Source organism: Anopheles cruzii, chromosome 2 (genome assembly GCF_943734635.1).
Source record: "Anopheles cruzii chromosome 2, idAnoCruzAS_RS32_06, whole genome shotgun sequence".
Classification (NCBI taxonomy): domain Eukaryota; kingdom Metazoa; phylum Arthropoda; class Insecta; order Diptera; family Culicidae; genus Anopheles; species Anopheles cruzii.
This window is the reverse complement of record NC_069144.1, coordinates 12,288,274-12,300,486: the sequence shown is the minus strand read 5'-3', so window position 1 is coordinate 12,300,486 and position 12,213 is coordinate 12,288,274. Positions and strand designations below refer to the sequence as shown.

At 51.0% G+C, this 12,213-nt stretch overlaps 6 protein-coding genes across 7 annotated transcripts; 3 read left to right on the top strand and 3 right to left on the bottom strand.

The window, feature by feature from the left end:
* The first annotated feature begins 149 nt into the window (after nucleotides 1-149).
* Nucleotides 150-2,645, top strand: LOC128268671 (mitochondrial uncoupling protein Bmcp). The gene is made up of 5 exons (XM_053005841.1): nucleotides 150-672; nucleotides 856-1,003; nucleotides 1,067-1,486; nucleotides 1,561-1,621; nucleotides 1,698-2,645. Exons 1-5 carry the CDS (start codon nucleotides 606-608, stop codon nucleotides 1,980-1,982), a joined length of 981 nt encoding a protein of 326 aa, XP_052861801.1. The 5' UTR covers nucleotides 150-605; the 3' UTR covers nucleotides 1,983-2,645.
* LOC128268670 (myeloid leukemia factor) lies at nucleotides 2,490-5,527 on the bottom strand. Of its 2 annotated transcripts, XM_053005839.1 has the most exons (5): nucleotides 5,345-5,527; nucleotides 4,643-5,218; nucleotides 3,955-4,293; nucleotides 3,475-3,572; nucleotides 2,688-2,699 (listed from the first exon to the last, which is right to left on the bottom strand). In XM_053005839.1, the coding sequence occupies exons 1-4, from the start codon at nucleotides 5,392-5,394 to the stop codon at nucleotides 3,479-3,481; spliced, it is 1,059 nt and encodes a 352-aa protein (XP_052861799.1). In that variant the 5' UTR covers nucleotides 5,395-5,527; the 3' UTR covers nucleotides 2,688-2,699; nucleotides 3,475-3,478. The 2 variants fall into 2 exon arrangements, with proteins under 2 accessions (XP_052861798.1, XP_052861799.1); XM_053005838.1 differs by having other exon boundaries at nucleotides 2,490-3,572.
* Nucleotides 5,528-5,881: 354 nt separating this feature from the next.
* Nucleotides 5,882-7,163, bottom strand: LOC128278458 (uncharacterized). The gene is made up of 2 exons (XM_053017188.1): nucleotides 7,151-7,163; nucleotides 5,882-6,894 (listed from the first exon to the last, which is right to left on the bottom strand). The coding sequence occupies exons 1-2, from the start codon at nucleotides 7,161-7,163 to the stop codon at nucleotides 5,882-5,884; spliced, it is 1,026 nt and encodes a 341-aa protein (XP_052873148.1).
* Nucleotides 7,164-7,196: 33 nt separating this feature from the next.
* On the top strand, nucleotides 7,197-7,771 carry LOC128268903 (U6 snRNA-associated Sm-like protein LSm8). The gene has a single exon (XM_053006199.1). The coding sequence runs from the start codon at nucleotides 7,228-7,230 to the stop codon at nucleotides 7,513-7,515; it is 288 nt and encodes a 95-aa protein (XP_052862159.1). The 5' UTR covers nucleotides 7,197-7,227; the 3' UTR covers nucleotides 7,516-7,771.
* An 877-nt stretch (nucleotides 7,772-8,648) lies between these two features.
* Nucleotides 8,649-11,029, top strand: LOC128268899 (SET and MYND domain-containing protein 4). Its single transcript, XM_053006196.1, has 2 exons — nucleotides 8,649-10,172; nucleotides 10,244-11,029. Exons 1-2 carry the CDS (start codon nucleotides 8,701-8,703, stop codon nucleotides 10,602-10,604), a joined length of 1,833 nt encoding a protein of 610 aa, XP_052862156.1. The 5' UTR covers nucleotides 8,649-8,700; the 3' UTR covers nucleotides 10,605-11,029.
* LOC128268900 (enoyl-[acyl-carrier-protein] reductase, mitochondrial) lies at nucleotides 10,759-12,211 on the bottom strand. The gene is made up of 2 exons (XM_053006197.1): nucleotides 11,902-12,211; nucleotides 10,759-11,828 (listed from the first exon to the last, which is right to left on the bottom strand). Exons 1-2 carry the CDS (start codon nucleotides 12,131-12,133, stop codon nucleotides 10,972-10,974), a joined length of 1,089 nt encoding a protein of 362 aa, XP_052862157.1. The 5' UTR covers nucleotides 12,134-12,211; the 3' UTR covers nucleotides 10,759-10,971.
* Nucleotides 12,212-12,213: the final 2 nt, after the last annotated feature.

Here is a 12,213-nt window from a genome sequence, read left to right as displayed (position 1 = left end):
TTGTGCGCTCAATTTTAGCGTATGCATTCCGCAACCCACATAGGCACACCGGTCGGGTGCGTGAAGTAAGCCCGCGACAGCTGAAATGTCAGTTACAGCTGTCAGATTCATCGGACCTTCAATATCGTTTCTGGCATCGGCATGGCGGAATAGAGCAAAAAAAACATGCTCCAACTAAAACTGTGCTCTTCTGTGCAAATTAAATTGTGCTCCGAGCAAGAGGAGAATTGTGAACAGAAGCGTGCGGCCAGATAAGAGTTTCCGATGCAGCCACCAGCCTGTGCTCGCTAGTGCTATATCGGGGCGCTCTTTAAACACACCGCGAAGTATCAACTCAGAATCTCAACCCGGCGCGGGCAGCAGCAAAATGTATCGCTCACTGTACGTTCGGAAAATCCGCCGGAAAGTCGTTCTTTTGACCCACTAGAGGGCTGCTCGAAGCCACGCACCCGGTGGCCACAAACCGGCCATCGACAAAAGCTTACTTAGTACCGTGTGGCAAAAGGGTGCTGCGTTTTACTTTGGTGAAGATCGTTTGTTTACAGTGTGTGCGGCGGGGTGCTACTTCCGCCTTCTCTACGAAACGAAGCCTACTGCCTGCTAAGATGGGAGAAATTCGAGATTGGAGGCCTTTCGTTTACGGCGGCATGGCATCGATAATGGCTGAATTCGGTAAGATGGCTCTCGATACCGATCCAAAGGGCTCCGAATAGTGTCTGTCGGCACTTTTCTAACTACCCCTTATGTAACTGGATACGCGTCACTGGAAGCGAGCCGACGTCAAACGCCACCCAACCGCCGGCGCCATGCATTAACTTTGTCCGTGTCCCCCCCCCCCCCGCGCCCTTGTTCCAGGAACGTTCCCTATCGACACAACAAAGACGCGTCTTCAGGTTCAAGGTCAAAAACTGGATCGATCGCACAGCGAGCTGCGGTACCGCGGTATGATGGATGCGTTTGTGAAAATTTCCCGCCAAGAGGGCGTGAAGGCACTGTACTCGGGGTAGGTTAGACCGTCGCCGTCGGTTTGGCGCAATGCATCTAATACTTCCGCATCCGGTTCTAGGATCTGGCCCGCCGTGCTTCGGCAAGCAACGTACGGTACGATCAAGTTCGGTACGTATTACACGCTCAAAACGATGGCCACCGACCGGGGCTGGCTGCACGATAAGGCCACGGGCAACGAAAGCGTGTGGTGTAATGCGGCCTGCGCCACGATGGCCGGAGCAATCTCGAGCGCCATCGCCAACCCCACCGACGTGCTGAAGGTTCGCATGCAAGTGCACGGCAAGGGAGCGAAAGATGCTGGACTGGTGCGCTGCTTCCGGGAGATCTACGTGCACGAGGGTGTGCGCGGCCTGTGGCGAGGCGTGGGGCCAACGGCACAGCGGGCCGCCGTGATAGCGGCCGTCGAGCTGCCGGTGTACGATTTTTGCAAGCTGCATCTGATGGAAACGTTTGGCGACCAGGTCGCTAACCATTTCCTGTGAGTATGACACACGCGCCATAGGGGACACATGCGTTAAACTGTTTTCTAACCTATTGCCGGTTCCATTTCAGGTCTAGTTTTATAGCGAGCTTAGGAAGTGCCATTGCTTCAACGCCAATCGATGTGATAAGAGTAAGTACGAGATGCCCGGTTGCGATGCGCTCTGACGACGGCGACAGTGAATGGACAATGGCCGTTTTACTTACAGACCCGCCTCATGAACCAAAGGCACGTGCACCGCCTGGAACACAGCATTTCTCCGGCAGCCACGGCAACCACTACGACGGCCAGTGCGACCAGCGCGGCCACCCACCATGCGGCCAGCAGTCCGGTGCGCCTGTACTACACCGGCAGCGTGGACTGTGCCGTGCAAACCGTGCGCAACGAAGGCTTCCGGGCGCTCTATAAAGGTTTCATCCCGACCTGGGTACGCATGGGACCGTGGAACATCATTTTTTTCATCACTTACGAGCAACTGAAGCAGTTCTACTGAGCGCCGTGCCCCAGGACATACGCTTCGTCGCATTACCAACCCCATTTTATTTCTCGCATTTCGATGAGTGCATTTCAATTTAGAGAGACAGGCGAGACCAAGGCCACCTGTAATCGAGTTCTATTCATTATGAATGCCGCACGAACCACCACCACCATTACAGCCATAGAGAGATTTTCAGGCCCCCCCGGGGAACGGTTGGCCATCCATCCGATCTGATCTGAAAGCCGACCGGACGGATAGCCGCTGCTTTGCGAGTGTGTGCTCTTGCTGCTACTGTAGTGTGATTTGCACACGGCACGCACATAGTTCCACCCCGAAGAGGACCCGAGATTTGTTAGCTTTCTCATTTGTAAAATAGATAACAAAAGTTTAGTGAAGAATTATGTGAGAGAGATGTATGTTCTTAAAATATATGTATAAACACGGAAAAAAACCCCGAACGGAGTAGAGTGCCGTCTCTTTCTGTCGTGGAGCGGCGCAATGGGAAAACGAGTGTGGTTGCATTGTTTGAAAATGTTTATTTTAGAGCGTTTCTTTTAATGTGTGTCTACTGTATCCGGCACGTCCGACAGCGAACCACCCCTAGGAACCAACGGTGCGCCCGCTTTTCAAGGGTCTCTCCGCAAATGGCCCCCGCCATCATCCGCTTCCGCTGGCTCCACTCCGGTTCCGGTCCTCCCACACGTACACACCACGCGGAGCCGTTGCTTAACTCTAGAACACGAAATATATTCAACTTACTCGAAAGCACAATAATTATCTTACTTGCTACCACCTTCGTTCAAGTTCCTAGGTCATTTCAAGAAATTTCATGTTTTGTTCTTACACTTCAGGGCGCCGTGTTCAGCGGCCTCTGCCGACCATCCCTTGACCCTTGTGCCACCCTTGCAAAACACGTTTTTCGAGAGGTTTTGGTATTTCCCTTACATCCATTGGCGCGATCGGGGTTTTCGCACGTTTTCTTTTACGGTTAGCGTACACAAGTCATATATCTTTGTTTGATTGTTACAGAATCATGTTAGATCGAACATTAGCACTACTGTTTTGTTTACTAAACATTTCATAACGTGTGTGTATAGGTTGGTGAGCGAAGGACAAAGTAACGAAACGTGAACGTCCGCGTTAGCTGTGCGCCGTTACTAAAATAGTGGAGCCTCGTCGTCGTACGTTTCCCTTCTTTTCTTAATCAAACTCACATTTCCACTTTGATTATCTATATTCGCCCCGTTGATAATTTAAACGAAAGCATGGAAGAAAGCAAAAGAAAAAATGCTCCGCCGGGTGCGGAAAGCAAATACAGCATACGGGATATCCTTCAAACCGATTGTGCTCCGAGGATACGCTTTTCTGTAAAAACTATTGGAGCGGCTGTCACTCTCAGTGAGACAGTGGGCCGTGGAAAAAAAACATTCTCCTCATCACCCATTCTTTCTTCATAGATTTCTCCCCGAGTGTGATTACACCGTGTATCGTATCTCGCGGTCCGCACCTGATTACTGATAATGGTGCTGTGGTGTAGTGGACGAAGAGGGCCCCTTCAACGATCGTGACTTTCTGCCGGATACGTTGTACGGATGCGGATGAACGCTGAAAGTAACAACGTGAGAAGAACGAGAAGTTAGTGGAACGTATCCAGGGCAACCAAAGGCATCCTACGGGTGTATCGTATTACATAGAGACAGTGAAGCAACGCTAATACGTATGTCGCCCGATTTGTCAGTAGCCTAATGCACAACAACAACAGCAACAGTGCTGCTCAACGGTAACTACAATTAGCACCACCATGATGGAGGGATTAGTACGCAGATTATGGTGACATGGGGAACAACCAACACACACGCGTCAACACAGTGCTGTATGGCGTGTGCTATTAGCGGAAAGCGGACGCGGGGTGAAGAGAAGCGTGACGTTGCAAACGATGAACACCTGGCGTACGTGTATCATCTCTCTTATAGTAGGGGGGTACTACCTTGTCGTAATGTGATGATGATTACTGCCACCACCGATTGGCGCCGACGACATGCTCAACGGAGACGACGCTGGCGATCGAATCGGTCGACGGGCTGTGACTACCGGATTGGAACTTCCGTAGTTTGCCGCACTCTGTTGTTGCTGCTGCTGTCTATTACTGCGCGACCCCTTTGACGACTGATGCTGCTGCTGCTGCTGCTGCTGCTGAGGGATCCGATTCGGACTGCCGTTGCCATGGTTACACCTCTGGCAGATTGCTGTATCACTCGGATTGCCACAGCGTTCGCACGTGTTGTCGTCCGTTACTTCCGTGATCGAAAGAATTCGCTGCGACGGACTGCAAAAGGGGTCGGAATAACGAAAAATCCAACGCAAAGCACGCATTCCGTGAAAGCGTTGTCGGAGAGGCAAAGTTACAGGCTGTGTGTTGCTTCGTTTCGGTTTTTTCTTTACACACTGCGCCTAGGCAACGAGAAGCATTCCCGAGTACCATTTGCACGGGGCGCAGCAAACTGTGCGTCGGTAAAAAGGTGTTGCGTCACTCAGCGCATTGGTCCACAAAGTGCTGTACACTGTACACATAGTATTCCAAGGAACACAGAAAGCCCCATGCGAGAAAGGGAGGCCTCTCGAAAGACAGCAGGGTAGGGGGGTCGCGGGATGTACGGGGTTGCGCTACTACTTACGCCGGTTGTGTTGATGGAAGGGCCAACTGTTCGGTGCGGCGGCCACTGGACAGGCTCATTGCGCTGCGCGCTTTGCTTTGGAACTCGCGGTCAAAGTCTTCCGCTTCCTCGTCGTCGAGGTTAATGAAATCCTGGCGCTCCTCCTGGGTGCCGGTGGACATATTGTGCTCTCGCTCGATAATATGTGCCCGCTCGCCGATGTGATGCCCGATGGCCATCTTCTTCGTGCCGGTGCGACTGTCCTGTACGGTTTTGCGCGTTTCCTTGATGCCACCAGGTCCAGTGCGTGTGCTTGACGTGGCCTGATACACCTGGGGCCCACCCGGGCCTGATGTCATCGAAATTACGCTGCTGCTGGAGTACGAAGGGCCCATGTCGGGGACACCGGCCGGGCTCAGCAAGCGGTTCATGCCCATGGTCGGGGCCATAAACGGCATCAGTGCGTTGTGACGCATACCGAACCCAGCGGGCCCCACACCAATGCTCTCCATTCCACCGCCCCCGAGCATTCCGAACGGGTCGGAGAACAGCGAGTTGAGCATGTTGTTCATCTGGCGCATCGAACGCATATGATGTCTGGCGTCCCGCGTGCACGGGCAAAGGTGAAACACGGGAAATAGTTAGTAAATCCGTCACGGGCTTGCTTGAAATCGCTCCACACATCAAATGGAGCAGATGCTGCGTAGCGGAGTTGGCACTCACCCAAAGATTGGATCATCCTCCAGATCGTTCATCATCCCGAAGAGAGACATTTTGTTTCACTGTTTCACTGAAGAACCACACGGAACCGGACAGAGCTTCGGGTTTCACTTCCGGAGGCGAGTTAGTTCACACGTTCACAAATTACACTTTTTGCTTTTGTCGCCGTGCTGCGTCCAAGATTGTATCTGGGTTGCTGAGAATGAAAATACTGCACCATAGCTGCCAACATGAGCGCGATAGACTGCTCGAAAAAAAATCGAGCCATCGAAAGAACTCGAAACATCTCGAACCCTGTGTCATCGACGAAAGTCGCCCCGCTAAAATTCAAAAGATTTTTTATTTTGCCAAACATTTTACACTTTTTCCTTCTCCGTAAATCACAATGCAACAATTGGAATTTCCAAACAGAAATTATTCCTAATCAGATCAATAATCGGGGACTAGTTTCAATTTAACTTTCTTCAATGTGCTACGCCATACAAAAGACCACTACACACCACCGTTTCGGCACCGCGAATTCGTGAGAAACTATTTGGTTTAAAGTTGTAAATTTTGATCAAACATCTTCAGCAGCTCGTCGTTAGCATCGATCGCTCCCCGGTCGACCACGTCGAACTCTTCCTTGTCTAATTTAATTTTTTTCATTAGTTTCTCCAAATTACTCTCCTTTCCGTTGCTGAGCACGGTCGGTTGATCCGGCTGCTCACGGGCACGTTCACGCGATCCATCCTCCTGTGGCTCTGCTGATTGCTGACTCGGTCCTGCGTGGCGGTGAGTATCTTCGTTCATTACAATCTCATTTAAACCACTGTGCATAGAAGTGGATTGGTCGGGTTTCTTCGAACTTTCAGGCCCATCGTTTGGTCCCGTGTGACTACCCGGAGCGGGCTTATGCTGTATGTTTAACTGCTGCACAAGTGTATCTATTTCGCGTCCGGCCGTTATAATGTCTACGTTCGAGCTGCTTCCCATCGCATTCGACGGGTCATTGTGTGCCTTAAGCGCGTTCAAGTTGGATGTTTTGGAGTAGATATTTTCACCAATGTTGGTGGTGTAGTAGTTGTAAAACAGGTTGTTCTTTGGTTCGGATTCGAACTCTCCGTTCGATTTTTGCAGCCCCATGCGGATGAGAATGGAAATTTTAGTATTGTACGGTTTCAGCCACTTGTACACCTTGCGGTGCACGATCGTCTGCTCGTCTTCGCACAGCGGGTCCCACAGTTCGATAAGCGACTTCTTGACGCTGTCGATCAGAATTTGTTTGCGCATCTCCGGAATCAGCCGTCCAATACCGTCCAAATGGCGGAACGTGAGATCCAGCAACAGCGGAGCGTTCTTGTTGGTCAGAAACATTTGCCACTTGAAAATCATCACCATCAGATCCCACAGTTTGTCCATCGAGCTAACGTCCAAACGCATGAGCGAACAACAGGCGATATCAGTCAGCAGTATGCGCGTTTGCTGCACCGTCAGCATGCTCTGCTGGTACGCCGTTGAGATGTAGTGCAGGAATTTCGGGTCCAGCAACACCTCGGTGATTTCGCGGAGCACTGCGGATGAGACATGCAATTGAATCAAACGAACAAGTAACGGCATCCTATGTGGGTTTGATCGATTGTGTTTTTGAAAATTCGACCAGCAAACGCACCACAATACGAGCACTCGAGCAGATGTAGATGGGCGAATTCGAGCTCGTACCGTTTGACAACTAAACTCTTTTCCTACGGCTGCCCGGGAATCAAAAACCAAACACAAACAACGCAAGCAGGAACAATTTCGAACTCGCGCGGTTTCGCGTTTGCAAACTGTTTAGCCTCATTTCCTAGTTTATCTATTCTAGTTCGCATTCAGCACAGACCACCGCACGGAACAACGGCGAGACAATGTCGGGCCTCGAGTCGTACGTTAACAATACGGTCTCAATCATCACCGCCGACGGGCGCAACTTTGTCGGCACCCTGAAAGGCTTCGATCAGACGATTAACATCATTCTGGACGAGTCGCACGAGCGCGTTTATTCGATGAATGCTGGCATCGAACAGGTCGTGCTGGGTTTGCACATAATTCGCGGCGATAATGTGGCCATCATTGGGCAACTGGACGAGAGTGTGGACAGCAAGCTAGACTTCTCCGCTATCCGCGGCATGCCGCTGGAACCGGTCGTGCATTGATGGCGGAGCCATCAGTTAGTAATATGTTCAAAACTCCAACGGTTGAGCCCGAAGCTCAGACTCTTTTTGTTTGCAATGATGCGCGATTGCAACGTGCACGGTGCAAATACGACTAAAGCTACCAAACTTAAACACATAGGAAATTCGTGCACCCTTTCTATCGGGTTGAAAAGGTGCTTCAAAGAACACGCGATATAATGTTTAATCACGTCGATGAAGGATGTAATTTAGGATGAAAAATAAACAGCAGTTATAAGAGTGAGGACTCGATTGATCTACTTTTAACCTATTTCACCTGAAGGGTACATCGGTTTCTGCTAATCAATGCCGTCGAAATGGTTGCAAACGAAGCAAAACGAACATATTCCATGTTTTTCTTACCCTGTGCCGATTTATCCAGCGGAATCGATTGAGCCTTCAGGCGTTGGTCAATCACGTACAACATTTCGCACCCCAAATTCAGAATAATCAATAGATTTGTTACGGTCATCTTTGCGGACGAACGGAACCGGTGCAGGGAAGCAATCGCGAAGCAGATGGCACAGGTCAGTGACGGACTGATACTAAAATTACGATGAAAACGGTCCGCTTTTTGCAACCCAAGGCAGGGCAGCCCCCAAACGTTGCATTGAGTCAGTGAGCGGTGTGTTTGTTGACAACCGAAGCTCCATAGTAACGGCGGAGAGCCGATTTTGTTTATTCGTCAAAACACATGTCCAACCGCCGTTCAAACTACACACCGGAAGTTTAGAGGGATGGTGTGTGCCAGCATGGATCACACAATAAATCGCCGCCAGATCACAAAATTTATGGTATTTCAATGCTGTATGTTTGCTGTAATGCTGGAAGCTCTGTGAAACATTTAATGACTTACATCAGATTTGGAGGAATATCTGAAGAAAATTGTAATATTTATTGGACCAACCTGTGAACATATAACAATAATTGACCATCTTAAACAGCCCATTTAACGGGCCATTCAAATGCAGCATCTTGACACGCACTTTTTGTTTTGATCCTTTTTTTCTACACAACTTAGCTTGGTTAGCTGCTAGCCTATGGGATCTATCACAATCAAACTGTCATTGGCTCAGCGAAAGGGTTCGCAGTATGTCGTAAAAAGGGCAAAAAGATCGTCGTAAACGCCGCGTTTCGGAGAAGTTTCATTTCGCAATAGTGGCCAGAATGTGTACCTCGCTGGAGGAACCGTTTGGCGCGTGGGAATTGCTCGAAGAACTTTGGCCAGAGATCACTGCGAAAGATCCGACAGGCCCTTCGATGGCACCGCCGGCCGGGGAAACAACCCGAGTGATGGAGTTTCTTGAACAAGAGTTGCAGGATGCGTGGGAAAACCCGAATGTGCGTGAGCGATTGAAGCTACGGCCGGATATGAAGGACACCCGAACGGCAAACGATACTCGCTCCAAAGGCAACGACTTGTTTCACCCGAAGGTGAAACGGTACATCGAGGCCATCAAGTGGTACAACGAAAGCTTATGCTTCTCCGAAAGCGGTTCCGAAGAAAGGGCCCTAGCGTACGCAAACCGGTCCGCCGCTTGCTACGAGCTGCACCGTTACGGCGAGTGCCTGGAAAACATTCGCCTTGCCCGTGCGTCCAATTATCCGGCCCGGCTGATGGAAAAACTGCTGAAGCGCGAGCAAGCGGCCAAGCAGGCTCTGCAATGCAACGATGTGAACAATAATCTCAAAAATGACAAGGACGACACACGGCGGAACCAGAAACAGCCACACAGCTTGACACTGACGTACGATGCGAACCGTACCGTTCCACAAGTGGCCAACTGTTTGGAACTAACCCAGAGCGATCAGTTTGGGCGCTACGTAGTGACCAATCGTGACCTGAAAGCAGGCGACGTAGTAGCCATCGAGAAACCGACCCATACTTTGCTCCTCGATAAGTTCCGCCACATGAGATGCGACTTTTGTCACCACGAGCGTCCGTACACTCTGATCCCTTGCGAAGGTTGTACCGTGGCCATGTACTGTTCTAGCGAGTGTCTTGGAGCGGCGCTTCGCAGCTACCATGGCTACGAGTGTCCCATCCTACGGGACTTGTGGCGAATGTTCACCAAAATACCCGTGATGGCGATGCGCACCGTAACCACGGCGATCGTGTCGTTCGATCGTAATCTCGATGAAATGCGGCTGCATTTAGACGCACTAGACCTGGACGGTGCCGATGTGAATGCTTTTGCCCTGGACTGGCGCACGGCATCGCCGCGAGATATTTACAACACAGTACACACGCTAGACACGAACGAAAGGCGTCGCGGTAAAAAGGATCTTGCCCAACGGATCTTTTTTGCCCTGTTCATGCGGGATTTGCTAGTGGAGCGCACCGTGCTTGGACCGGTCTGCGAACAGCATCCGGAGCATTCACAGTTGCTGTACAAACTGTTGCTTCGCCACGTGCAAACTACTCCGACGAACATGCACTCCCTTTACTACATGAATTACGATCCGGACACTGAGGAATTCAACCCCGCAAACTACGCCTCAGCTTGCTTTCCTCTACTCAGCATGCTCAACCACTCGTGTGCGCCAAACCTTTCACGGGTCACTCTGCCCGATGCAAGCTGTGGCGTACTGGTTGTAAGACCGATCCCGAAAGGAGGACAGTTGTTTGACAACTACGGGTATGTTGCATCCGGTGGCAACATCTATGGGGGGCGCTCACAATTTGAAAACTATTCTTCCGCCCTTACAGAAAGCATCACTGTCTTGACGATCTCACCAGTCGGCGCGAGGAATTGGCCAAACAGTACAAGTTCTGCTGCCGATGCGAGGCATGCGAAAACAATTACGGCCGGCTTTCAAAACTTCCCCGCGTCGACGTACTGCAGTTCGGTGCGATCGATACGTACGGAATCCACGCTAAACTGGTGCGCCATCAGCCGAAGGTGGCTGCCGAATTGCTGCCGAAATTGGTCGGCTACCTGAACAACCTCGGGTGCCAGTATCCACGGTACGAACTGAGCGCGACCCAAGAACTGTTTCTGCGCGCCTTTGAAATTCTGCACAAGGAATCGTCCGATCTCGTGCACGATCTTCAGTACTGTAAACCGTAAACCGTCATAGACTGTCGTAATTTATCATAGCGAGTGCTACGATCCCTGAACGAATCTGAAGATCTGATTTTGTTTTCTTACTTTACTGACATCTCTCGGAGAACAGATCTCATTGGAGAGACTGAAATGAAATTATTTATACATCGGCTGACTACTACTGGACTGTGAGTAGGTAGAGTAAAATATTATAACACATTCGGCACGTTTCGATTTACTATTGGAAAAGAGGGGATACAAGTTTCATACAACGATCCGCTCCAAATCACCCCGTATGCGGTTGTGTTCCAGCAAAGAAGTGCCTTTTACGAATAACAAATCCAACAATTCATTCACTAGCCGTCGTTGCTGGTGGAATACAGAGAAAGAATTAAAAACTGAAAATATACTTCTTTCCAACGAATCCCTGAATGCTCTCAGCATTCGTAACGGCGGCAACATAGTTTTCGAACGGAATAAACTCATGCGCGGGCGCCTTTAGGCCCCGGTCGATCAGTCCGAACAGTTCGTTGAACATTTCTGCACGCTGCGGACTGCTGGCATTTTCCTTTGTCCAGCGCGTCATCCAGAAGCCAACGAAGCGAAGATCCTTAAAGATGAGCGATGCCGTCGGCACCGTGACCGGTTCGCGGGACATACCACCGTATGTGACCATAACACCGGCCTGGTCCAGCTGGCGGGACATCTCCAGCGCATTCTTTCCACCGACACAGTTCAGGGCCAGCTTCGGTTTGCGGAATATTCCATCCTTGAACAGTTTGGTTGTCCGCAGTTCCTCCTCGGTGAGGATCTCGGACGCCCCGAGCTCTTTGAGGTACGCCTTCAGCTGTCCAAACTCGGGTCGATCACGCACGATGCCAACACATTCGATATTCCATGCCCGGCACAGCTGAATGATTGCTTGACCGCAGGCCGAATTGGCACCGTTCTGTATGACCGTATCGCCCGGTTGCAGTGACACGAAGTCCTTCAGCATTCGGTAGCCGGTGCACGGGTTGACGGTAATGGTGGCGGCTTCCGCCACTCCGATACCCGCCGGAACTTTCATCAGCTGGGCCGCAGCGTAGATGGCATGGGAACGCCAAGTTCCAAGCCCGGTCGCAAACGGCACGACACGATCGCCCACCTTGAACTGGTTCCCGCTGGTGCCACCCCCGACGGAGACCACTTCACCCACACATTCGTTACCACCAACCGCCGGGAACACTGGTTTTACCGGATATTTCCCTTTCGGACGGAACGAATAAATCTTTTATCAACATGGGAGAGTATGGAGTTGGCTAGCTTAGCAGTGCCCTACCCTGAATTGTGTTGATGTCCGCGGGATTAATCGGTGCTCCGAGAGTCCGCACCAGTACCTCGCCGTCCTTCGGCTCCGGCACCGCTTCCTCCTGCAAGCGGAGCACCTTTGCCGGTTCACCAAACTCTCCGTATCGTAGCACTCGGGCAATGGTGCTCATTGCGCGCAGGGCGCAGAAATGCTGCTGGCTGACGGCCTTCACTACCGTAAATCGTTGCGCAATAAGGGACATTTTCACTCCAGACCACTTCCGTGACCGTGGTGCCCTATGGACGTTTCTCCTGATCGAGTTAGAATCTGCCCGCCGGTCGT